Source organism: Mustelus asterias, chromosome 1 (assembly GCF_964213995.1).
Source record: "Mustelus asterias chromosome 1, sMusAst1.hap1.1, whole genome shotgun sequence".
Lineage (NCBI taxonomy): Eukaryota > Metazoa > Chordata > Chondrichthyes > Carcharhiniformes > Triakidae > Mustelus > Mustelus asterias.
This window is the reverse complement of record NC_135801.1, coordinates 59,986,849-60,012,094: the sequence shown is the minus strand read 5'-3', so window position 1 is coordinate 60,012,094 and position 25,246 is coordinate 59,986,849. Positions and strand designations below refer to the sequence as shown.

Sequence of the window (25,246 nt, the reverse complement as noted above, 5' to 3'; positions counted from 1 at the left end):
AGCAGGATGAGCTTTTCTTTTACTAAATTAAACTAAATGCATTGTGTTTTATTTTCAATATAGATAGCATGACCAGATGATTAATCATTTTCTGTTGTCTGCATGCATCTTAGATGTGACATTGTCCCAGTAACATTGTGTTACCATTGTTCTTTCATGATTGTGAAAATTACTGAACGCTTTTCTCATGAGTGGGAAAAGCAATTGAATTACTGACACTGGTGTATTCTGTGGATATTATTGTTAAGTTTTAAAGATCAATTGTCTATTGGGTACATTTGGCAACAGAATTAAGTTCAGTGTAATTTAGTCCTCCTACATGACTGGTGACATTTTATTTACAATTCTTATCCAGCATGCTGATATCATTGCTGCTTCTGGTTAGTCTGATATACTGTTTTATAACAGGACCAATATACCATATTGCCCTGAGCTTTTAGACCACAACATCTAAAGAGTCGCTTGCAAAGTTGTAGTCTTCTTAGGCAGTCTCTCGGAATCGAAGATGACTTACTAAAAATGAGTTCTCAGGTGACTAAGGAGACCCAATGCATGACCTACAGTCTCTGTCACAAGTGGGCAGAGAGTGGTTGGAGGAGCTGGTGGGTGGCGTGCCCAGGTTGTCACACATTCCTTTTACTGTCACACTTGGCTTCAGCTTGCTTGCAGCGATGAAACTCGGGAGTTCAGTTCCTTCCCGGGAGCTTTTCCTCCACTTGAGACGTCTTTGGTCAGGGATCCCCAGGCTTTGGTGGGGACGTTGCACTTTTTTGGGGAGGCTTTGAGGCATTTCCTCTTGCTTGTTTTGTTGAAACTCCAAGTAGAGCACTTGTTTGGGAAGTCTCATGTTAGGCATGCAGGTGATGTGGCTCAGCCAGCGAAGCTGATCGAGCGTGATCTGTGCTTCGATGCTGGGGATGTTGGCCTGAGGAAAAACACTGACGTTGGTGCGGCTATCCTGCTAATGGATCTGCAGGATCTTGCAGAAGCAGCATTGGTGCTACTTCTCCAGGGTTTTGAGGTGCCTATTGTACATAGTCCACATCTGTGAGTTATATCACTACTGCTCTGTAGACCATGAGCTTGGTGCTGGGTCTGAGGACCTGGTCTTCAAATAGTTTTCCTCGGGTGACTGAAGGCAATAGCGAAGCTCGTCATCGATGTCTGCTATTGTTGACAGGGTACAGTAAGTGGACCAGCTGTCCAAGGCCTCGTCGTGGATTTTGATAACTGGGAGGCAGGTTGCTAGGGGAGCTTTTTCTTAGGATGTTTTATGTAAAGCCCAAGTGCTCATACATCTTGGTGAAGGTGCTGACGATGGCTTGGAGCTTGGCCTCCGACCGTGTGCAGATGCAAGCATCGTCTGCATACTGTAGTTCAATGACAGAGAATAGGACGACCTTGGATCTGGCCTATAGGTAATGCAGGTTGAACAGATTCCCGTTTGTTCTGTAGTTTAAATCCACTTCAATGGCGTGGTTGCTGAGGGTGAAATGAAGCATTGCAACAAGGGAGATTGAGAAGAGCATCAGTGCTTGGCCCCAGTTCGAATGTGAATTAGCATTATGGTGGATTCATCCTTCAGGATCATATCATTGTGGAGCAGACGGAGGATGAAAACTAACTCTGAGGGTAGCTGAAACGGAGGAGGACGCTCCATAATATCTTGTGGTTGACAGTGTAAAAGGCCTTTGTGAGGGCAAAAGGCCATGTACAAGGATTGGTGCTGTTCCCTACATTTTTCTTGTAGTTGCCGCATGATGAAGGGAGAAGGCGATTTAAGGATTATTCTTGCAATGGCCTTGTGGCCAACAGCAGAGAAATTCCTCTAATTCCTGCTGTCGGACTTGTCACCTTTCTTGAAGATGGTCACTATTACAAAGTCTCTGAGATCTCCTGGTATGTACTCCTTCCAATAAGGGAAATCAGATCATGTACTTGCGCCAATAGTTTTTCTCCACTATGTTTTAATGCTTTAATGGGGATTCCATCTGCTCCTGTTGACTTGTTCTTTAGCTGCTGGATTGCTTTTTCTACTTTGTGCCGGGTTGGGGTTGTGCTGGGTGGTGGCAGGTAGCATGCTGTGGGATGGTGTTGAGGACACTCACATTGAAGACAGAGTTGCTAAGGAGGTCTTTCAAGTGCTCCTTCCAGCAGGTGCTGACTGCCTCTCTGTTTTTGATGAGCACCTCTCTGTTTCTTGCCAGCAGTGGAGTGGGATCTTGGGTGTCTGGGCCATAGATGGTCTTGATTGCACTAAAGAAATCTTGTGCTTCGTGATTGTCGGCTAACGGCTGGACCTCCGACACTTTCTCCACCCATCTGGTCTTTAGATTGTAGGTTTTTTGCTGGACTTCAGCCACCAGCCGTTAGTAGAGCTGCTTTCTTGCTCTCGAGTTGGAGTGCTGTTTCAGGTTCAGAAAAGCCTTGTGCTCTCAGCTTATCAATTCTTGGGTCTCCTGGTCATTCTCCTCAAACAGTCTTGGTGTTTCCTCAAGTGCTGATTATAGAGGCCTTCGGGAAGACCAGGCACTGAGGACTGTAGCGCTGGTTCTGGACTAAGGTGAGGTGAAGGATCATGAGGCATTCGTTTATCCTACAAGGGGAATCCGTGAGACAGCGAACTAGTTTGTTTTTAATGGCAAAGCAAACCCCATCGAGGCGGTGATCTTCTTATGGTTTACCTTGCCAGAAGTTGTCACTATCACCTTGTTCCTTGAGCTGCTGTTCCCCTGCCTGCCAGGTCTCGTTTAGTATGGGGATATCAATGTGGAAAGGCCTGAGCTTTTGGGCAGCAATAGTAGTACACTGTTCCAGTCTCACTGTTGGGGTTTCCCATGACCGTACTGATGTTCCAGGTTCCAAACTTCATTTTAAGCCATGGAGGATGCCTGTGTATGAGTTCTTTAAATGTGGGGTGGCCGTTGCACACCTGTTACCACATGGGCTTGACGGAGTGAGGCCTTGATCTAGTGGTAAGTTGGTCCGAGATGACTGGAGAGCACTATATGGGCCTAGGATACACAAGCACACATACTCCTACTGTCCTCCTTTCTCCTTTCCACAGGACCTCTCCTTGGGATTCATAAAGTGCAGTGGTGAGTTCATGAGGGTGGTACTGGCCTCTTGCTGTGAATGGCCCCAGTGCTCCCCTCTTGCTCTTAATGGCCCTGTTGTTCCACTCACATTATTCTAGATGGTGGTTACTGCCTTCAGGTCCTCTTCACCCGCTCTTCAAAAGTTGAAAAGATGGCACTTTCCAAACCCAAGACCTTACCAGTTAGAAGGACCTGGGCAGCTGACACATGGGAACACCAACCCCAATAAGTTCTCCTCCAAGCCACACACAATCCTGCCTTGGAAATATATCACTGTTGTTTCATTGTAGCTTGGAATGCCCTTGCAGCACTGTGGATCTATTTACACCACATGGACTGTAACAGTTCAAGAATGTACGTCACCACCTGTGTACTTTGCAAAAGCAGTGAAATTCATACATGATGTTGTTCAATAGTGTGATAGAACATCTTTTCAGTCTGACAGCAGCATCCTGTTGGTGGAAACTACCTCTTGCGCAGCCACTGTACAGAGCAGTGCTCTGAAATGGCTCACTGAAACTGTTCAAATTTTTGTGATACTTGGTCTTTCTAGGGTAATTTGTGGTAGAACAGTATGAATTTCAGTTCCACTGCAATGCTAAGCATGTAGGCCATACATCTCAACAACTGACTGATTCAAACAGCATGTATGTTCCTTGGATTGTTCATACTAGGTAGAGGAAAATCGTATTCAACTAGTCTGCATTTGGAAAGCCAAAACCAAACTTCTGCTGATATTCTGCAACTGGACAGCGCTTGTTGAAGAATCCTGAGTGCATTGATAACTGCATGAGTAACCAATTGAAAAGAATTGCAGCAAGACTAGCAGGAGAGCGAAAGCTCTGGGGAATTAAAGGAGAAGTGAGAGAGTCACTGCAAGACTGACAGGAGAGGCTGCAGCTCTGCACAGATGAAAGGAGCAGCAAGAAAGTGAGAGTTTTCTCAAGACCAGCAGGAGAGAGCACAGCGAGGATACAAGGAACAGTAAGAGAGTCACTGAGAGACCTGCAGGAGAAGTGAGACCACTGCCTGAATAAAAGAAGCAGCAAAAGAAATGCTGTGAGACTAGCAAGAAAGATGAGTAGGGATAAAAGAACTGGTGAGAGAATCACTGTGACTAGCGAGGGGGGCGGGTCCAAAGAAAATCAAAGTATGTAATCACAGGAAACCAGCTAAGTGATTTGATGGTGAGTATTTTTCACTTTTTTGTTAATTCAAGGAATGTGGGCTTTGCAGGTGAGGCCAGCATTTAGTGTTCATTCCTATGTGCCATTGAGAAAGTACTGGTGAGCAGCCACCTTGAACCGCTGCAGTCCATATGGTGTAGCTACACCAACAGTGTTGTTAGGGAGAGAATTCCATGATTTTGACCCAGTGACATTGAAGAAACGGCAATGTATTTCCAAGTCAGAATGGTGAGGGCTTGGAGGGGAAATTATAGGTGGCGGTGTTCCCATGTATCTGCTGTCGTTGTCCTTATAGGTGGTAGTGGGTTTGGAAGGTGCTTTCTAACGAGGCTTGGTGAGTTCCTGCAGCACATCTTGTAGATGGTAGACATTGCTGCTGCTGTGTGTTGGTGGTGGAGGGAGTGAATGTTTGTGGTACTGGTGCCAATCAAGCTGGCTGCTTTGTCTAAGATGGTATCAAACTTCTTGAGTGTCTTTGGAGCTGCAATATTTCAGGCAAGTGGAGAGTATTCCATTGCATTCCTGACGTCTTCCTTGAAGATTATGGACAGGCTTTGGGGAGTCAGGAGGTGAGTTAATCGCTGCAGGATTCCTAGTCTCTGACTGGCTCTTGTAGCCACAGTATTTATATGGCTAGTCCAGTTAAGTTTCTGGTCAATTGTAATCCCCAGGATGTTGAAAGTGAGGGAATTCATCAATAGTAATGTAATAATATGTCAAGGGGTCAATGGTGATGGTCTTTGCCTAGCACTTGTGTGACACGAATACTATTTACCATTTGTCAGTCCAAGCCTGGATATTGTCCAAGTTTTGCTACATTTGAACATGAACTGCTCTATTATCTGGTGGCCACTCCTATCAATGCATGTGTCATGGACAAATGCATCTGCAGCATGCAAGTTGTGAGGCTTATGTCAGATATGTTTTCCCTCTTGTTTGATCCCTCACCACTTGAAACTTGTGTAATTGTTTCACATTAGGTGCTGGGAGCTTAAGAATTTAGATCGGGTTGGTATAATTGAATTTATTGATTTATCAATGATAGTAAGGTTTACTTGGCAGCAGTAAAGTTTATTAATGGTAGTAAGGTCCATTTAATAGTAACAATGTTTCTTATCTAATTGTAATGGCAGAGCTGCTCCAACCTGTAGAGTGTACATCTTGTACTATGTGGGAACTCCAAAATGCTTCTTGTATCCTGTTTGAGCATTTTTGTAGGAAGTGTTGTCAGTTCAGCAGCTTGAGCTCTGGGTTTGGAGATTGAACAGTAAATGGCAGCATGAGAGATTGAGTCGTTCGTGGATAGCGCGTTTATAGGTATGGTCAGCCCACTGCTTAACTGTATGCAGGGGTAGAGTGAATTGGTGACCACCAGACAGTCAAAAAATATGCAGATAGTGCGGGAGTCTCTTGAGTGCATCCCACTCTTGAACCAGTGTATGGTACTGAATATTGATGAGAGTCATGGTTCATCTGGAGAGTGCAGCCAGATCCAAGTTCATAGCACCACGTGTGGCTCAACTGTACAGAGGGGGAGCAAAGAAGACTGGAGGAGCAATCATGGATAGGAGGTTTGATAGTCTGGGGAATAGATATGTGTTTCTGAGGCCACAGATGTGAATCCAGAATGGTGTGTTACCTTCCTGTCGCCAAGGCCAAGGTTGTCAGTGAATAACTGCAGAGCATGTTGAGAGGGAACAGTGAACATCCAGCAGTTGCGGTCCTCATTGGTATAGACAACATAATGTGGAGATGCCGGCGTTGGACTGGGGTAAACACAGTAAGAAGTTTAACAACACCAGGTTAAAGTCCAACAGGTTTATTTGGTAGCAAAAGCCACACTTGTGGCTTTTGCTACCAAATAAACCTGTTGGACTTTAACCTGGTGTTGTTAAACTTCTTACTGTATAGACAACATAGGCAGAAAGAGAGATGTTGTCCTGGAGTTGAGTAGGAAATTAACAAGCAGGACCTCAAAAGTAGTAATCTCCAAATTTAATGGAAAAAATGTAGAAGAACAAATTTGCAAGGAAATTACAGAAAGGTGCAAGAATTATAAGAGTAGTTACAATGGCATATTTTAATTATCCGAGTATAGACTGGGGTGAGTAGTGTAAAGGGCAGAGAGGGGCAAGAGTTCCTGGAGCATGTTCAGGAAAATTTTCTACAGCAGTGTGTTTCCAGTCCAATGAGAAAGGAAGCACTTCTAGACCTGGATCTTGAGAATGAGATTGGCCAAGTAGAGGACAACATTTAGGGGACAGTGATCATTGTAGCAGAGGGAAAAGAAAAAAATAACAATCCTGAGTAAGAACAATTAACTGGGGGAAAGCCGACTTTGATGGGGTAAGAATGCATCTGGGCCAGATAAATTGGAATCAAACAGTGGCACGAAAAGCAGTGACTGACAATGGACTACCTTTAAAGAAGTAATTTGGGCATAGTCAAAGTTTGTTCCCATGAAGGGAAAAGCAAGGGCAAACAAATTCAGAGCTCCCTCAATGATGAAAGAGATAGAGATTAAGGTGAAGAAGAAAATGTCTGCTTATGACACATAGATATTACAAATGAAAACCAGGCAGAATATAGAAGGTTGAGAAGGGAGGTGCAAAAGCAGATAAGAGAAGCTGAGTGAGAGTATGAATAAAATCTAGCAGCCAACATAAAAAGATATCCCAAAATCTATAGGTATAAAAATGGTAAAAGGGTGGTAAGAGGAAAAGTGGTTTAGTGGCCAGAAAGAGGATTTACCCTGGAGGCAAGGGGCATGGTTAAGGTATTAAATAAATACTTTCCAATGTATTTTACCAAGGAAGAAGATGCTACCCAGGCCTTAATGAAAGAGAAGATAATTCAGACACTGGAAGGATTTAAAGTCAATAAGGAAGACGTGTTGGATAGACTGCCTGTATTTAAAGTTGCTAAGGCACCAGAACTGGATGAGATGCATCCAAGGATGCTCGAGGGAAGTGAGAGTGGATATTGCAGAGACGTGTTTCCCAGTCTTAGACTCGGGTGGTGCCAGAGGACTGGAGAAATGCAAATATTACATCCTTATTCAAAAAAAGGTTGTAAAGATAAATGTAGCAACCACAGGTTCCCCCTGATGGTGTGAAAGCTTCAGGAAACAATGGCAACCGGTGTATGTACTGTACTTAGATTTCCAGAAGGCATTTGATAAGGTGCCTCATCAAAGGTAATTGCATAAAGAAAAAGCTCATGGTGTAGGAGGTAACATGTTGGCATGGAGTGAAGATTGGCTATCTAACAGAAAACAGACAGTTGACACAAATGGGTCTTTTTCTGGTTGGCAGGATGAGACAAGTGATGTGCCATAGGGATCAGCTGGGGCCTCAATTTTTAACAATTTATATAAATGACTTGGATGAAGAGACTGAAGGTATGGTTGCTAAATTTGCTGACGACACAAAGAAGGTAGGAAAATGAATTGTGGAGAGGTGGGAAGGAGGATACAAATGGACATAGGTTAAGTGAATGGGCAAAAATCTAGCAAATGGAGTATAATGTGGGCAAATGCGAAATTGTCCATTTTGGCATGATAAATAAAAATGAAGCTTATCTAAATGGTGAGAGAATGCAAAGCTCTGAGTTACAGAGGAATCTGGGTGTCCTAGTGCATGAATCGCAAAAGGTTAGTATACAGGTACAGCAAGTAAGTAGGAAAGTTAATTGAATGCTATCATTCATTGCGAGGAGAATTGATTACAGAAGTAGGGAAGTTTTATGCTTCAGTTATACAGAGAACATATCTGGAGTACTGTGTACTGTATTGGTCTCCTTATTTAAGGAAAGACGTAAATGCGTTAGAAGCAGTTCAGAGAACGTTTACTAGATTAATACCAGGAATGCATCGGTTGTCTTATGAGGAAAGATTGGAGCGGTTTGTATCCATTAGAGTTTAGAAGAGTAAGAAGATACTTGATTGAAATCTTTAAGATCTTGAAGGGTATTGACAACATTGATGTGGAGAGGATGTTTCTTCTTGTTGGCAAATCTAGAACTAAGTGTCACTGATAAAATAAGGGGTCACTCATTTAAGACCGAGATGATGAAAAAAAATCCTCTCCAGAGGATCATGAGTCTCTGGAACTTCCTTCCTCAAACAGCAGTAGAATCAGAGTCTTCGAATATTTCCAAGGCAGAGCTAGGTAGATTCTTGATTAACAAGGGCGTGAAAGGTTATCAGGGGTAAGCAGGAATGTGGGGTTGAAGTTTTAATCAGATCAGCCATGATATTGAATGGCAGAGCAGCCTCGTGTGGCCTACTCCTGCTCCTAATTTGTATGTTCGTAATTAGGAACAAAATTAATAGTCACTTTGGAAAAAGCAAGTTAATTAAGAAAAGATTCCTTAAGGGTAAATTGTGTTTAACTAATTTTCTAGAGTTTTTTGGTGAGGTAACAGAGGATCGATGAGGGTAATGCTGCTGATGTGGTGTACATAGACTTTCAAACGGCATTTCATACAGTGTTGCACAACAGACTTGTGAGCAATGTCATAGCTCATAGAATAAAAAGGACAGTAGCAGCATGGATACGTAATTGGCTGAGTAACGGAAACTGAGTTGTGGTTAATGGATGTTTTTTTGGACTGGAGGAAAATTTGTATTCGATTTCCTGGGGTCAGTGTTGGGATCCTTGCTTTTCCTGATATATATTAATAATCTAACCTAGGTGCACAAGGCACAGTTTTGATGGGCAGGATTTTGAGCCCGCATTCTCCATTCATGAGATTGCTGGCGGGGGCTCAAGATCCTGCGAAACCTGAAAATGGTGAATCTTGCCGGCGAGATTGCTATTTCTGATTTTCGCCGGCAATGTCAGGCTAAATCACTAAATTTCACATTGGCAAGGTTTACAACAGGTTTGCCCAGGCATGAACCTGTTGTAGGGATCGCCTTGGGGGTGGGGAGTTACCTAATTATCCCATCGTCAATTCATTTCTCTTTGGAAGATTTAAAATTTTAACTGTCCCTTGTCACCTTTGCGTCAGCATTGCTAAAGCTCAAATGATGAGAAATATGTCCCATGATGTATTCCTATCATTTGCATCTAATTATCATGTGCCTACCTATATTTGAACAAATTACATAAATGCTGATGGCACTTCTGGTGATCAATGCTGGGACTGATGGGAAAGCATGGGAAGTTGGCGGAGTGCTCCCAAAATTCTAACACATTTTGGTCCACATATACATAGAGACTGGAGTAACTTGGGTGGACAACAGGGTGGCATAGTGGTTAGCACTGCTGCTTCACAGCGCCAGGGACCCGGGTACAATTCCAGCCTCAGGTGACCGTGTGAAATTTGCACATTCTCCCTGTGTCTGCATGGGTTTTCTCTGGAAGCTCTGGTTTGCTCCCACCCTTCAAAGGTGTACGGGTTAGGTTGATTGGCCGTGCTAAATTGCCCCTTAGTGTCAGAGTGATTAGCAAGGTAAATACGTGGGGTTAGCTGGATAGGACTTGGGTCGGATTTTTTTTGGTGCAGGCTTGGTGGGCCGAATGGCCTCCTGCACTGTAGGGATTCGATGAAAAGCCTAACCCTAATGTGTTGGACCCTGGGAACATCACATGCAACTTTGATCCCTTTCTGGTCCAAACCCTTGCAGTTAAACTTTTCAGTAAGAGTTGCAATATAGTATTTTGATCTACAGGGGAATCCATGTTATGAGGGACAAGCAGGAGAGTAGAATTGAGGCCATGATCCAATTAGGCATGACCTTATTGAATAACAGAGCAGGCTTGAGTGGCTGAATGGCCTACTCCTCCCTCTTTTTTATGTTCTTATCAGTGATCAAAGGATAAAATACCAGAAGTCTTACCTGATGCCAATCAATGCTTGTTTGGGTGAAAAATGGCAGCATAAGACCATAAGACATAGGAGCGGAAGTAAGGCCATTCGGCCCATCGAGTCCACTCCACCATTCAATCATGGTTGATTTCAACTCCATTTACCCGCTCTCTCCCCATAGAGCAGGCCAGTTGGAGTTGGCAAGGATGTGTTGCCTGCTGACTCTTGGCCCCCGCTATCTGAAAACTTCAGGCCATAGTTATCGGTGATGCTTTGAGATAGCAGGACTATTTCCATGAAGTAAAGAAGGAAGAGGTTCTTAAAATGGGAAAAGAGCTTTCATAAACACGATGGACTATATGGTTTCCTTATGCTATAAACTTCTATGGCTCTAAGGATTTGCCATTATACTTGATCTAAAATGTTTAAACTTTTTTTTCTCTTTTCAGATTCTTTAGCGTTAAAATATAGAATTTCTTCTGGTGATCCATATGGCTATTTTTCTATTGATCCTGACTCTGGTCTCATCAGAAGCATTAAGCAGTTGGATCGTGAAGCCGAACCTTTTGTGCTACTTACTGTTGAGTTTCAAACCAGCAGCTCTTTCATATCCAGCAGTACACGGGCTAACATAACAATTACTGATGTCAATGATAACGCACCAGCATTTCATCAAGAATTTGAAAGTATTACCATTTCAAAGAACACCTTACCAGCAACAGTTATCTACATTGCCCATGCCGAAGACAAAGACAGTGGATCAAATGGAATGGTCGTGTACAGTTTACAGAATGACTATGAACAATTTTTTACTATTGATTACATACATGGAACACTTTATCTCAACAGAACCTTTTCCTCAATGTCACAACAATACTGTATAAACATTGTAGCAAGTGATCGGGGAACTCAACCATTGAACGCTGTGTTCAAGCTATGTGTGAATGTTGACGATTTGGATGGTGATTTGACTTTTGAAACACTGGTTTACCAAGTTGGTGTCAGTGAAGCTGCAACATCAAACATGAGAATTTTGCAAGTTCGTGCTCACAGACAAGATCTGCAGGCACCTTCTTCAGGCTTAGTTTACTCACTTCAGCAAAATTTGGATTCATTGACATTTGGTATCCATGCAGCCAGTGGCTGGATTTACATTCAGAGAACTCTGGACTATGAATCCAAGCATAGTTACCACTTTAAAGTATTTGCCATAAATCCAAAGGATCACTTAAAGCGAAGTGCTGCTGCCACTGTAACTGTTAATGTTGCTGATGGAAATGATAATCCTCCTAAGTTTGAACAAAATTTTTATTTTTTCACAATTGAAGAAAACTCCATTCCTCAGGGCCTGATTGGAAAAGTACAAGCAACTGATCGAGATTCAGGAAAAAATTGTCAATTATCATATATGCTGTTATCTGATGGAAAATTCTTCAGACTTAATTCCAAAACAGGTAAAAATGAATGAAGAAATTGTAACAAAAAGAATACGATGATAGCAAGGGAGAATACCTGCATCGGACGGCACAGTGATTTGCACTGCTGCCTTACAGCGCCAGGGACCAGTGTTCGATTCCCGGTTTGAGTCACTGCCTGTGTGGAGTCTGCACATTCTCCCCATGTCTGTGTGCGTTTCCTCCAGGTGCTCTGGTTTCCTCCCACACTTTGAAAGATGTGCTGGTTAGGTGCATTGGCCATGCTAGGTTCTCCCTCAGTTTACCCAAACAGGCGTTGGAGTGTGGCGACTCAGGGATTTTCACAGTAACTTTATTGCAGTGTTAATGTCAGCCTTCTTGTGACTAATAAATAAAGTTTAACTTTAATCCCAGTGGCAAGTATGTGCAATTAAATGTGAGAAAAATAAATTAAAGAGAATAATATTAAATTACAGAGGGAAAAGCTAAGCATTTTTCATGTTAAATTATTTTAAAAGGAAATTGTTTAGTTGCTTAGAAAAGATGACAAATTATTTGAAAAGCAAACAGAAAAATGAGGAAAGTGGCTCACTCTGGTAATAAAAAGCTTTGATAATATTTTTCATTGGCAATTAATAACAAAAATAAGGAATTAGAAAAGAAGGAGTACAACATGGAATTGGAATAAACATAGAAAACCAATAGGGTCATAAATGGAAATTTTTTGGATTGGAACAGAGCCCTGAACAGAGTACTCCAAGGGTTAGTGTTGGAATCATTTGTTTTATGGTTTAAAAAATAACTTGAATGATGATTTAATAAATCGATTCCAAATTTCCACATTATTTTATAAATAGTGCTGTTAATTGTCTCATGAACTCTTAAAATTCAAATAGTACCTCCGGGAAAGATAAAGAGGCCTCGTCGCAGTGTACTTGCACCGAGTGGAAATTCGGATGTGAAAGTTATTAGGACATACGCTATATAGATTTTATGGTTGCATGAAATTATGCATGAAAGTTGATGTGCACAAGGACATTGTTTTTCTGCTGGTTTTCGGGTGGCTTCAATGAGATGGTAAGGGACCTATGTGAGTTTGTGTACATAACGAAGATCTGAAGATTACATGTTTCTGGTGGGAAAGCGGAACATATAGACAGTATTGTTCATGTCTGGTAAATGTGGCAATCAGGAATTGGCCTTCTTTGTTGGCAAGAATGTCTTTTGCAGCCAGTCATAGGCTGACCAACTGCATCCTCTTCATACCACTGCTACTCATTTGTCCAACCTGCTGCGCTTGAGTGCCTTTCTCTAGTTTTCCAGGAGAGGCCTCTATAAGGTAAAGTAATGCAGCTTTCAGCAAATGACCACAATCCTTGAGACCTAGCTGAACAATTGGACTTACTGATTATAAAGAGCAGAGCCCGGGATTGAAAAGAGGTAAAGACCGGTGACAAGAAAATATTAGCAGGGAACATCAAATTGAACTCCAAAACACACAGATACAGGCTGAAACATTGGTTTGGCCCAATTTTGGTTGTGAGCCAAATTTCTTGGAGGGTGGCACACACATTTGCTGCTCCAATTTCAATGCATAGTGTAGGGCAGAGCGAGTGCGGTATTGCTAATTTCTTGCACAGCTGGCTGCCTCTGGGGCTCAAAGAGCCTTGAATGGAGAGTTTGTGATGCAGATAACATTCCATTCTTAAATGCAGTCTGTACCTCTTAAAGGGCAAATAATATTGAAAATGGAACACCAGGGCATAGAGACTATCCTAGGGTGACATGCTGTGGCAGAGGTATGCAGGAAGAGAGACAGTATGATTCCACCGGGAATCTCCACTGGATGTTCTCAAGGACCGTATTCAGAAAGGAATAGAAACAGATGGTCAGAGAGATCAGTTCCCATCATCTGGACCTGAGATGGATCCAACCTTAAAGTTGGTCACATGGTCTGGACGGAATGCATCCTAGGTTACTGAAAAAATAAATATAAAAATAGCAGAGGAATAATCACAATTTTTCACTCCTTATTAGAGTAACGCCCAAGAACTAAAAGATTATTAATATTAGACAAATATTCAAGAAAGGGAAGAGGGCTAAACCAGATAACTGCAAGCTAGTCAGCCTAACATCAGTGGTGGGAAGTTATTGAAACCATCATCAAGGATAAAGTAAGCTTTCATTTAGAAAGGCAGGGTTCCCAAACTTTTGAGCCACAGAATCCCTACTGACCTGCCATGTGCATTAGGGAACCTCAAGCATTCCAATAATGCTGATGCCCCTTATTGCCACAAAATAGGTATGATCACAGAAATCAAATGTAAACAAATACTTTCTAACTGTATGCACATATTAGGGATTAGGCACACAGTCACAAATACATTCAGCAGCTACATGGCCTCCTTACATTAACCCCTGGTAATACCACCCTCCCTTGGCCCCTTAACATGAACCCCTGGAAGGTAGTACCCATTATAGGAATGGATAATCAAAAAACTTCTCTTATTAAAAGAATACTTAAGTCTTGCCTTTTGTAATTTTTAATGAGAGGAGTGATGCTGGTATCAGATACATGCACGTCTCTCTCCCTCATACACTCATCCTCCTCTCTCTCTCTCTCACACACACACACACACACTTCCCTCTCTCCTATACACACACACCTCTCTCACTCTCACGCACTCTCCCCCTCACAAACTAACCCCCCCTTCACACACTCTCCTCCCCTCACACACTTAACCCCTTCCTCTTTCATACCGTCACACGCTCTACTTCCCTCTCTCATAGACCCACCCCTCACATACACTCACCCTCCTCTCTCACACGTATTCACTCCCTCTCACACCCATATTCCCCCTCACCCCCTCTATCACACAAACTCATCCCCTCACATACACCTCTCTCACACTCATTCCGTCTCTCTCACACTCATTCCGTCTCTCTCACATTCATTCTCTCACTCAAACTCTATCCCCAACTCATATACTCACTCCCTCTCACACACACATTGCCCTCTCACACACAGTCACTCCCTCTCTCACACACACACACTCATCCCCTCTCTCTCACATACTCATCCTCTCTCATACACACACATCCCTCTCCCACACACACTCACTCCCTTTCTCACACATGCTTATCCCCCTCACATGCACGTTCACTCTCTCACAAACTCCTACCCTCCCCCTCTCACAAACACTCACTCCCTCTCTCACATATACCCTACTATACTGTGCTCTCACACACCTCTTGCACACACATTCGCCCCCCACACACACACATTCCCCCTTTCACACAAACTACCCCCTCGCGCTCTCACACATTTGCGCCCCCCCCCCCCCACACACATACAGTCCCTCTCTCACACAAACTCTACCCCCTCGCTCTCACACACCCCTCTTGCACACACATTCGCCCCCCCTTCCCAAAACACACTCACTCCCTCTCTCACACAAATTCTACCCCTCTGTCCCACACACCCACTACCCCTCGTTCTCTCACACATTTACCCCTCTATCCCTCCCTCCGAACCCTGGACTGGACACTGGTTGAGGTCACCCCTTCTCTCTCCCACAGTTAAACATTGTAACAAAACTGCTTGAAGAAGGTACCAGATTCCGATTGATGCTCATCTCTACTTGAAAAGAAAAGGGATGAAAGCTAGAAACCAAAGCAGAATTGGTTACGGATATTTTATGCATGTAGAAATATATACATTGCTTAAGTAGAAATATGTATGTTATATTTCTTGTTTTTTCTAGGTGAGATTATTAACTGGGTTGCATTAGATCGCGAGCATCATACTCAGCACCAGTTGTCAGTATTAGTTACAGATCATGGTGTACCTCGACAAAATGCCTCCACTACTATTTATGTCACAGTCACTGACATCAATGATAATGAACCATTATTTTCCTACCCTGGACCTGGGCATGAGTTCACTGTCAAGGTTTGTACACATCTATGGTACCCTTTTAGACATTTACTGTGTATGATAATTAAACAATATATAATATGTCTATAGTTGTAACTAACAATAAGCACAGAGAGTAAGCAAAGTTGAGTATTTGACATTATACGCAACTAGGTCCAGGGGTTATGATATTGGGAAAATGTAAAGCAGAGTCACATCCTCAAGCAATTTTCTGCCCCCATTCCTGGTGCGGAATTTTATGACCGTGTCCACCACCGGGACCATCGGTTCCCACTGAAAGTCAATGCACTTTTGACTGTGCTGCTGCATTCCCCACAGCATGTCCTGCCATGATGGGGCTGGAAAATCGCAGCTGAGGTCTTCCAATAGCTAGTGGCTGAGCTAATTTAGAAAATTCAAGATCTTCTTGTGGGGCTCAAAGTGTGTGTAGCCTCTTCTGGCTAGTTTTCAACTGCCACAAGGTTCCACTGGCAATTAAATGTTGGTGGGGTCCTACCTAATTATGAGTTCTTTTGGTGTGATCAGATTTGGCAGAACTAAGATTGTGTTGCCCCACAGAGCACTTATCCAGCATTTTAAGCATTTGCTTCCCCGTTCCTGCAAGGCGGGCAGGATTAAAATCACTCCTCTAAGTTCAGGTCCCAAGAGCCATTGTACAGTTCACTATTCCCAACAATGCATGCGTAGACCACAGACTCCATGCTACACATAAGCAATGCCACTAATGATTTTCCTTGCATTTTTAATTTAATTACTGGTAAATTGGCTACAGTTAAAAAGTTGTATCAACATATTGAAAATAGCATGTGTGCTACCTGTGATTTTTAAGTATTGTGAATGAAAAATTGCAAGCACACTTTAAATCCAATACATTATCTTGTTGAAAATATCATTATTTTATTTTGATACTTTGATATGCTGCATAGTTTATTAGTGGCTGAAGCAGTATGCTCTGTCAGTACTGTTACTGGTAAATATCAAACATTTGCCAAGACGTAATAGTTTTCAATTTCACTCACTGAAGAATTTAATAAAATCCATGGGCTATATTTTCATTCTTTGCCTCAATTGTAATGTGCTCCTGGTGCACAGAATTCTGCAAAAGGAACAAAAATATGAAAATACACCTCATAACTTACAATGAATCTAGATTTATATATTCTGAATCATGCTTGGATCTCTTAAATTTATCGTTATATGAATGCTTGATGTACCTGAACATTGTACATGAACTATTGAAATTTCTATACGCCTGGACGTAATGATATGTGATGTTACTTTACAAATACTTGTATCAAATTCTGTTTTTACTTTTTGATATTGATGTCCAAATAAATGATTAACAAGAGTAAAGTAAATTAATCTGCGTGTAGTAATCACACACAGCTTTAACTTCTATGGCCTTGAAATTCATAGAGAACTGGGGAGGTTTCTAGCAATCTCCCACCGAAGTTATAGTGAGACACCTGGAGAACCCCAATGGAATTTTAATGCCTATGTTTTTATTTTACAAACAATTTTATTTTGCAACTGAACTGATGTTCTGTTGTTTTAAAGTGGCAAATAACTTGTGAACTCATAACAGTCATAGAGACAAATATCGCCACCTTGTAGGAGACTATCACTATATGAGAAGATGTTGGGCCCTATTTTACCATTTTGATTCTAAATGCTGGGCGGACTTTAAACTGGGAGAGTTTCTGAGTTTTAGACCTATTCTCAGGAGCCCCCATATGCACACTGCCTGCAAAAATATCAGTGATTCTGAATAGCGCTGCACAAGCCTGTGGGCGGGGCTTAATGCGCCCGAAACCCTGCAGCTCCTATCGGAGCCTCCAAATGTGGGTGCGCAGACAAAAACTGATTGATTGAATAACACTCCCCTGCCACAACTCTCTTGGCCGGGTAATGCCTCCCCCTGGCCCCCACAGACATTACCCCTCCCCACAACATTAATAACCCCCTTATTTCCCCCCCACCAATCTTAGGCCGAGTGGCAGTGGACCCTCCCACCCCACCTCACTAATCTCAAGCAGAGAGGTCCACCCTCCACCCTACAGATATCAGGCAGAGTGATCCCCCACCCCAGACCCTCCCGCACAAGGCTCCCATGTCCTCTGGACTCCGATGGTTGCATGACACCTTTCTCCCTCTCCCCTGTCCCCAATCATTGAGGCACTTATGCATCACCACACCTTCTCGCTACACCTCTCTCTACCGCCCCCGTCCCCCCTTAATCACACCTGCAAGTGCTCACTTGCGTTCTCCTCAATGCTAACAAGCAAACTGCGTGTAACTTTCTGGAATGCTCTGCCAAACTGCCTACAGCTGATCTGCCCTAATGAGGGGTAGCTCCATTAAAAACTCAAGAATGGACAGGCAGGCAGGCATTGCCGCACAAAATGTGCGCACGACCAGCCCCCCGATTTACTACGGGTGACCTCGGAAGGATGCAGCAGAGGTGAGGTGGGACACCCTCTTACCCCAGGAGGATGCAGACCCAAGGGCTCTGATGGAAATGCAGCCTGGGAGGAAGTCGCCACCTCGGTCAGTGCCATGGCACTGGCTCCCCGAACCGGGAAGCAGTACCAGAAAAAAGTCAATGACCTTATCCGGGCAGCAAGGCTGAGTGCTGCACCCCATCTTGCATCTTCCCCCAAATCTCCCCCAGATCCTCCCATCCCCAGCACCCTGCACGTTTCCAGACCCTCAAGCACCTCCTTCCTATCCTCCCCAAAAGCCCCACTGTGCTTGCCCTCTAAGGGCCACCACCTGATACTCTGCAGGAGTCACGCCACCATTTCTTTCCTGGCTCCTCCTGTCTCCACAGAAGAAGATCAGCCATAACTCCCGTGAGAGGGCGAAGACGGAGTGGTGAGCCAGACCTCCGGGTCCTCACCTCCTTTGAGGAGCGGGCGCTGGAGTTCTCAAGAGAAGGGGAGATGCGGGCTGTCAGCGACAGTATAGTCAGGCTGCCGTCAAGACATGAGCACCTGTCTTTCCTCCACTCACTTTGAGGCATCTTCTCGGGGGTGCGAGTTTCGGGTGTGAGGGGCAAGATTTAAAGGAGATGTACGAGGCATGTTTATTTGCACAGAGAGGGTAGTGGCTGCTTGGAATTAGCTACCAGGGGAGGTTGCGGGCTCAGATACGATAGTGACCTTTAAGGGGCATCATTACAGCTATGTGAATGGGATGGGAATAGAGGCAGATGGTCTCCGGAAGGATAGGGGGTAACAAATCAGATGGGCAGCCTGGTTGCTACAGGCTTGACGAGCCGAAGGGCCAGTTCCTGTGATGTAATTTTCTTGGTGCTTTGTTCAATGGAGAAATGTGAACCACGTACTTGGCATCCCGGATTCCTCTCCCTCCCTTGCACTTAATCTTGTGTCCTGTGTTGCAGGGACGCATCCGAACACCCCGGGGCCTTCTGGACTCCAGGCCTGTACTGCAGCTCCCTGGTCCAGACAGCTCGGACGAGTCCTCGGAGGATATGGGTGAAGGGACCTCCAAGGCTGGCACTGTTTTGGCGTCAGCTTTCACCTCGCAGTTCACCATCCCAGATACTGACACGTCAGTGGGTCCAGTTAGTGGTGAGGCTTCTGGGTCAGTCTCTGGTGAGCACGACACATCTGATAATGTACATCGATTGGAAGAGGGAACATCCGTGGCCTCTAGCACGCGGGGCCTGCCAGAGGTGAGGATTCAGCTGGCCCCAGGCTACGTGCTGGGCCTCTGAGATCACTTCTCCCTCAGCTGCTAGAGATGCAGCAACAGAGCCAGGGAATGCAGGAGGGGCTGACAGCCACGCTGGACCAACTGTGAGGCTGTTGAGAGGAGTCCCAAAGCTTTCAAGCAGACCAGCTATTGCCTGTCTTGCGTGCTTCCCGGGCCAACACTGCATAGGTGGCGTCTGCAGTGGAAAGCCTGGGGCAGGGGATCCTCACCATGCGTGGCAGGCTCCAAGCAATGGCTGAGTCACAGCAGGCCACAGCAGAGTCCCAGAGGGCCGTGGCTGAATCACAGCGGGCCATAGCTGAGGGACTGAACAGGCTTTTCGACACTCTGCGGCCCATGGCTGAGAGGCTCGAGAGCTTTCATGAGACCCAGCAGGACAGCACTGAGACACAGCGGGCTACGGCAGCAGTCCTTGAAAATGTGATCCAGTCGCAGAAGGCCATGGCTGAGGGGTTGCAGAGCATGGCCCAGTCTCATAGGGCCATGGCTGAGGGGTTGCAGGGTGTTGCCCAGTCTCAGAGGGCACTTGCTGCGGCCATTGAGAGGTGGCCCCCAACTCAAGTGGCCATCGCAGAGGGCTCGACCACCAATGGTAGGATGCAGGTGATCCTCCAGGACTGGCAGTTCCAGGTGACGCTGGAGCTTCTGGCGCTCACTGCAGAAATACTGCTATCCCATGGAGTGGCTCAGGGGCCCACACAACCCCAATGGAGGAGGAAGGGCCAATGCCGGGACCTTCCAGTTAGGAGACTGTAGCTGTGGCTCCACCTTCTGACTCCCCCCTTCCTGACACCGGGGCATCTCGGGCAGCGGGATGGAAGAGGGTGTCATGGAAACATCCCGGACACCTAGAAGCAGGCCAGGGCCCTCATGGTCGAGGACCTCCAGAGGACCCTGCCACACGTATCACAGGCAACAGGGCGAGGTAGGCAGCTGGCTCCCTCCACCTATGATGTACATTCTGGGGAGTCACTGAGACATAGTGGTAGGCCATGTAAGGTTAGGAAGTTGTAGTTGCACTGAGATGGCATGGGTGAAGGGCTGCACTAGTAAGATATTTAAGCACCTTAACGTTTTCTTTTCACAAGTTTTTATGTTAGGACGTCTGATTTAAACACCTTTTATTGCGGTTAAATGTTTTTGCACCACCCACCTATGACTAATTTGTCTCGAATAGGAATCCTCTTCCATTGATGATCGCAAGAGGGATGCTTCATGTTGATGTCAGTTGGGGAGGCCCCTCAATGTTGTCACTGAGGAAAGGAAGGCATTGGTTCTCCAGAACCCACAAGCGATCCCCACCCACCCCAGGGCCCTTTATGGGGGTTTCAGATCCCTTACCCACTACACAGACGTGGGTCCAGGTGCCAGCGTGCATGCGGGCTCAGGTAGGGGTCAGACTAGTTTGCACCAGGGCATCATCATAATGATGCTTAGAGAGTTGTCATCACCCCCCTGCCTGCCAAAGAACTCACTAACATAGAGTACCCAGGCCCACAACTCTGGTGTGACAATGTTGCAGGAGATAGAAGGAATTTTTATGGGGGGGAGGAGGATAGAACCCACAGACACAAACCCCTAGCGAGTGGACCACCTGGTGATCAGGGCCTCCTTTGCCGCCCTCGCATGCCTCATTTGAGTTGCCAGCCCTCCAGTGCCTGGGTGGTGTTCCTCGGCATGCTCTTCCTCTTCTTCCTCCTCCTGCTGGTCATCGTCCCCAGCAACACCTGGCTGGTCAGCCTCCACCTCCTCCTCCTCCTCCTCCTCCGATATGTCACCTCTCTGTACAGCCAGATTGTGCAAGGCACAGCACACGACCACTGTGCGGGAAGAGATCGTTGGGCTGTATTGGAGGGCCCTGCCAGATTGGTCCGGGCACCAGAATCACATTTTGAGGAGCCCAATGCTCCTCTCCATTATCGCGCAGGTGGCTACATGGGCCTCATTATAGCGAGTCTCCACCTCAGACACAGGCGTCATCAGCCGTGTCCGAAGCAGGTAATCCATATCACCCACAAGCCACCCCCGTAGCCGGGGCTCCTCCTCAAATGCCTCCGAGATGTCAGAGCTCCTGACAACGAAGCTGTCGTGCACACTTCCTGGATGTCTTGCGCAGACATACATAATGTTCATATTGTGGTCACACACTAGTTGAACATTCAGGGAGTGGAACCCCTTTCTGTTGATGAATCCCCGCAGATTCTGTAGGGGGTGCTGTCGATGGCCCCCTTCTATGTTAGGCATCCCCACGATGACTGTGAACCTTGCAGCCCAGACTTCTTGATGGGCCTGGTCCAGGTTAAATTTGATGTACTGCCCAGCCCCAGGCATACAGGGCTTCTGCGACCTGCTTGATACAGTTGTGCACAGCTGATTGGGAGATGCTGCAGATATCTCCGCTAGGGGTCTGGAAGGAGCCAGTCGCATAAAAGTTCAGAGCGGCCGTCAGTTTGACAGCCACCGAGAGTGGGTGGCTCCCCCTGCCTCGAGGTTGCACAGGCAGAGACATCGGTGGCACACGGTGTCCGACATCTGTTCAAATGACACTCGTGCACAGAACTGCCGGGGTCTCTGCTCCCTCCTTCTCCTGCGCCCCCCATCCCCACCCCTCTGGATGAATGACAGCCACCTCCTGCCTCTGGTGGTTGTCTCCCTCTACTCCTGCAAGTGGTAAGGCCCGGGCCTCCTGTGCCCACAATTCTTCGTCCAGCTCCTCCTCCTCAGCTCCAGCAACAACCAAAAGAACAGCAAGATTGATTGGTTGCATCACAAAAGCCATCTCGTCACTTTGAAGGGGTGGGTGGGATTGGAGATGGAGAGGAACATGTAGAGGTTCAGGAACGCTGTTTGTCCCTAGCTCAGCAACAGTCACTGTCCATAACTCCAATTTCCCCAGCCACATGCTCCCCACAATCACAGCTCCTTGCAAGGTTGAGAGGCTGCAGCATTGCAATTTGCAAGGGCTTTCCATCAGCTGGAAGTGAGCTGAGTGCACTAGGACCCAGCAGCACCACAAGGCCCAAGTTCAGTACTGAGACCCAGGTCCGTGCTGCAAATCGGACATCAGAGACCCTGCAGAGCAACACCCCCCCACCCCCAAACACTTGCAGAGCCACCACTGACCCGCGAAAGAAAATGGCCGCAACGAAAGGACACCCGTGAGCAGCAGAGAGCCGTCAGACACTACGCACTTGCCTCCTCACTAACCCTCACTGATGAAGTGCCCGAATCGGACTTTTATAGAGCATGTCTGTTTCGTGCTGATTCGGGATTGGTGAATGCGGTGATAAAGGGGGAAGCGTCGGTAAAGTTGGGCATGCAGCCCATTAATTCAATTTAAATGTATTCAAATACATTTAAATGGCCATCGTGCCCTTTTCGGACCCGATCGCGTCCATTTTAGGGCCTTGGTAAAGGAACCGGTGCGGAGCCGGGTGTGGATCGTGCTACTCGTCTCATGTCCGACTTTACCAATTTTTCATGCCCAAAAACAGGCACAACTTGATGGTAAAATCGAGCTTGTTGGAATGCAAAATCATAGAATCCCTAAAATGCAAAAGGAGGCCATTCGGCCCATCAAACCTGCACCAACTCTTACCCAGGTCCTAGCTCCAAAATCTGTAATCGCATGTATTTTATCCTGCTAATCCCCCTAACCTACATATATAATCTTTGGGCACTAAGGGGCAATTTAACCTGGCCAGTCCACCTGACCCCCACATCTTTGGGCTGTGGGAGGAAACCTGAGCACCCAGAGGAAATCCACACAGACATGGAGAGAACGTGCAAACTCCACACAAACAGTCACCCAAGACTGGAATCGAACCCAGCTCCCTGGCTCTATGAGGCAGCAGTGCTAACCACTGTGCTACCGTGCCACCCCTACTCTTCTCTACTTGTCTTGTGCACGTCCACCGTAATTTTGTAAAAGGGCCACAAATTAGGCCTGGATCCTGACATGCCAGGTACCTACCCAAACAGCAAAGTGTATTGCATTTGGCGGTCAAGGCCATAGTCCTAGCTAGGACCGGCAAATAAATATTTGTGTCCACAGGTAAAGACAGTTGTGGGTGTAACTGTAAAATTATCTGTTGAGATTAGTATTTAAACACTTGACATGCATGCTTCTAATTCTGAAAAAGCAAATAAGAGAAGCAAACAGTATGAAAAGAGACTGGCAGATAACACAAAAGGGAATCCTATAGTTTCCCATAGGCATATCAATAGTAAATGGATGGTAAAAGAAGTAGAGCTGATTAAAGACTAAAAATCACATGGGCTTCAATGGCCTCCGAGCCCTCTGGCGTAACCATCGTGCTAGGTCTCCGGTAGTGGAGACCAGTAGTGATTCGCGCCGTCGTAACCTCTCGCCGGAGAGGTGGGAACATTCTGGGAGGAGGGACGATTGTGTGCCAAACTCGCTAATGAGATTGAAATCCAGGCAATCCAGAAAGGGTGCGATCTGATTTGCGCTAGTAGAAAAGGACCTGGATGGTTGCAAACTTTTTACATTGGGTACAAAACCGATTTTTAGGCCTGCACACTATTTTCGCAGATCAGCACGATCCGTGCCATGTGCAGCGAGGTGGAGAAATCGTCCCCATAGTCTCAAGATAAGGGATTGATCATTTTGATCAATTCTGTGTTCCAGCAGGTTGTGGATGCTCCATCATTGAGTCTTTCAAGTCTGAGATAGGCCCTTGGCGTCTCAGGGAATTAAAGGATGCGAGGAACAGGCAGGAAAGTTGATCGACAGAGCAGGTTCATGGGGGCTACATGATGTACTTTTATTTCTTATATTCTTAACTAATCATTAAGTGATTGTATGAAGGTAAATAAGGGAGCAAGTTTTATAATATTGACCAATATAGAATTTAAATATGTTAATTACTGTAAAAAGGAACCTATAAAAAGGCTGTTAAAGATCATCTTGGACATCTTTCCCAGTGCTGTGAGTTTACCGAGGGATCCATCCCAGTTATAGCTCCCTGCACCCTGAAAAAGCAGCTAACCTGGGGAAATTGATTAACTTGTTTCTTTACTGCACATGGGGAATGTATTTTCTGAAGTCCAATGCCCATCAAAATATAGCATCTGCCCCTTGTTGTATGCAGGTCTTCGACTGATGTACGAGACTTAAAAGAATCAGTGCCATAGAAAAGGTTTAGTCACCAGGTGCCTCAAGCAATAATCCTGTCCCAGGTAGTCCATAACAACCATGAACAGGCAATGCTAGATAAATACTTTAGTCTTCCTTACTTATAGATATAGTGAAGCCACTGAAAATAATTCCCTTTGGACGTGAAAAGTACTCTGATAAGTTAATTAGAATGAATTGCCAAACATGAGAGATGTAAGAAGAAACATTTTTAGACCAATTTTTACACAGCTGGGGCTAAAGCTGATGCTCCACAGCTTCAATAGAAACTTTGTTGGCCACCCAAGTCTGAGAACATTTGTTGGCTGGAAATTATGTCATTACCAGGTCATCCAAGCCGTATAACTGGCTGCAGTACAAATAATGGCCTAAAACCAGCAAATTGGCAATCACCATTAAATACAATGGAGAGCTGACCATCAAAAGTGAATGAATAGTGGCTTTGTCAAGGCTGACAGTGGAGTAGTGCAAATGGTTCAGCAACTTGTGGAGAATAATAAGCCATGGTGTACTTCAGTTACTTCACAAATTGCTGAATTTGTTTACACATTTGTAATAGCAACGCTGCTAATGTGTCATTGTTATGCTGCAATTTCCCATCAATTTCATGCCCATAATATACCATTTATATTTACCATTGCTAAATATTTTAAACATTTACTCATGTTTAATTTAACTTCTGAATCTTTGTATATTTATTGAAATGGTAGGTTTTGGTAGCTCAACCAGAAGGCACATTTTTGACCACCCTATTTGCCAAGGATCCAGATGTTGGCAAAAATGGCACTGTTTCTTTTTCTATATTAGGTAAGGATGCTTGAGAAAAGGATTTTGTGTAGTTCATCTGAATTGTACACTGCCTTTTTTGCATAAGTGATCTAAATTTAAAAAGTTAATAG

The 25,246-nt window shown here is 45.1% G+C and overlaps 1 protein-coding gene across 1 annotated transcript in view; it reads left to right on the top strand.

Annotated features, from left to right (window-relative positions):
- dchs2 (dachsous cadherin-related 2) overlaps positions 1–11,699 on the top strand; it is a 48,560-nt gene extending 36,861 nt beyond the window's left edge. Inside the window, exons 5-6 of the mRNA XM_078224929.1 lie at positions 9,593–9,604; positions 10,558–11,699. Coding sequence (XP_078081055.1) covers positions 9,593–9,604; positions 10,558–11,567 — 1,022 coding nt within the window. The 3' untranslated portion in view covers positions 11,568–11,699. The remainder of the gene's footprint in view (positions 1–9,592; positions 9,605–10,557) is intronic.
- Positions 11,700–25,246: the final 13,547 nt, after the last annotated feature.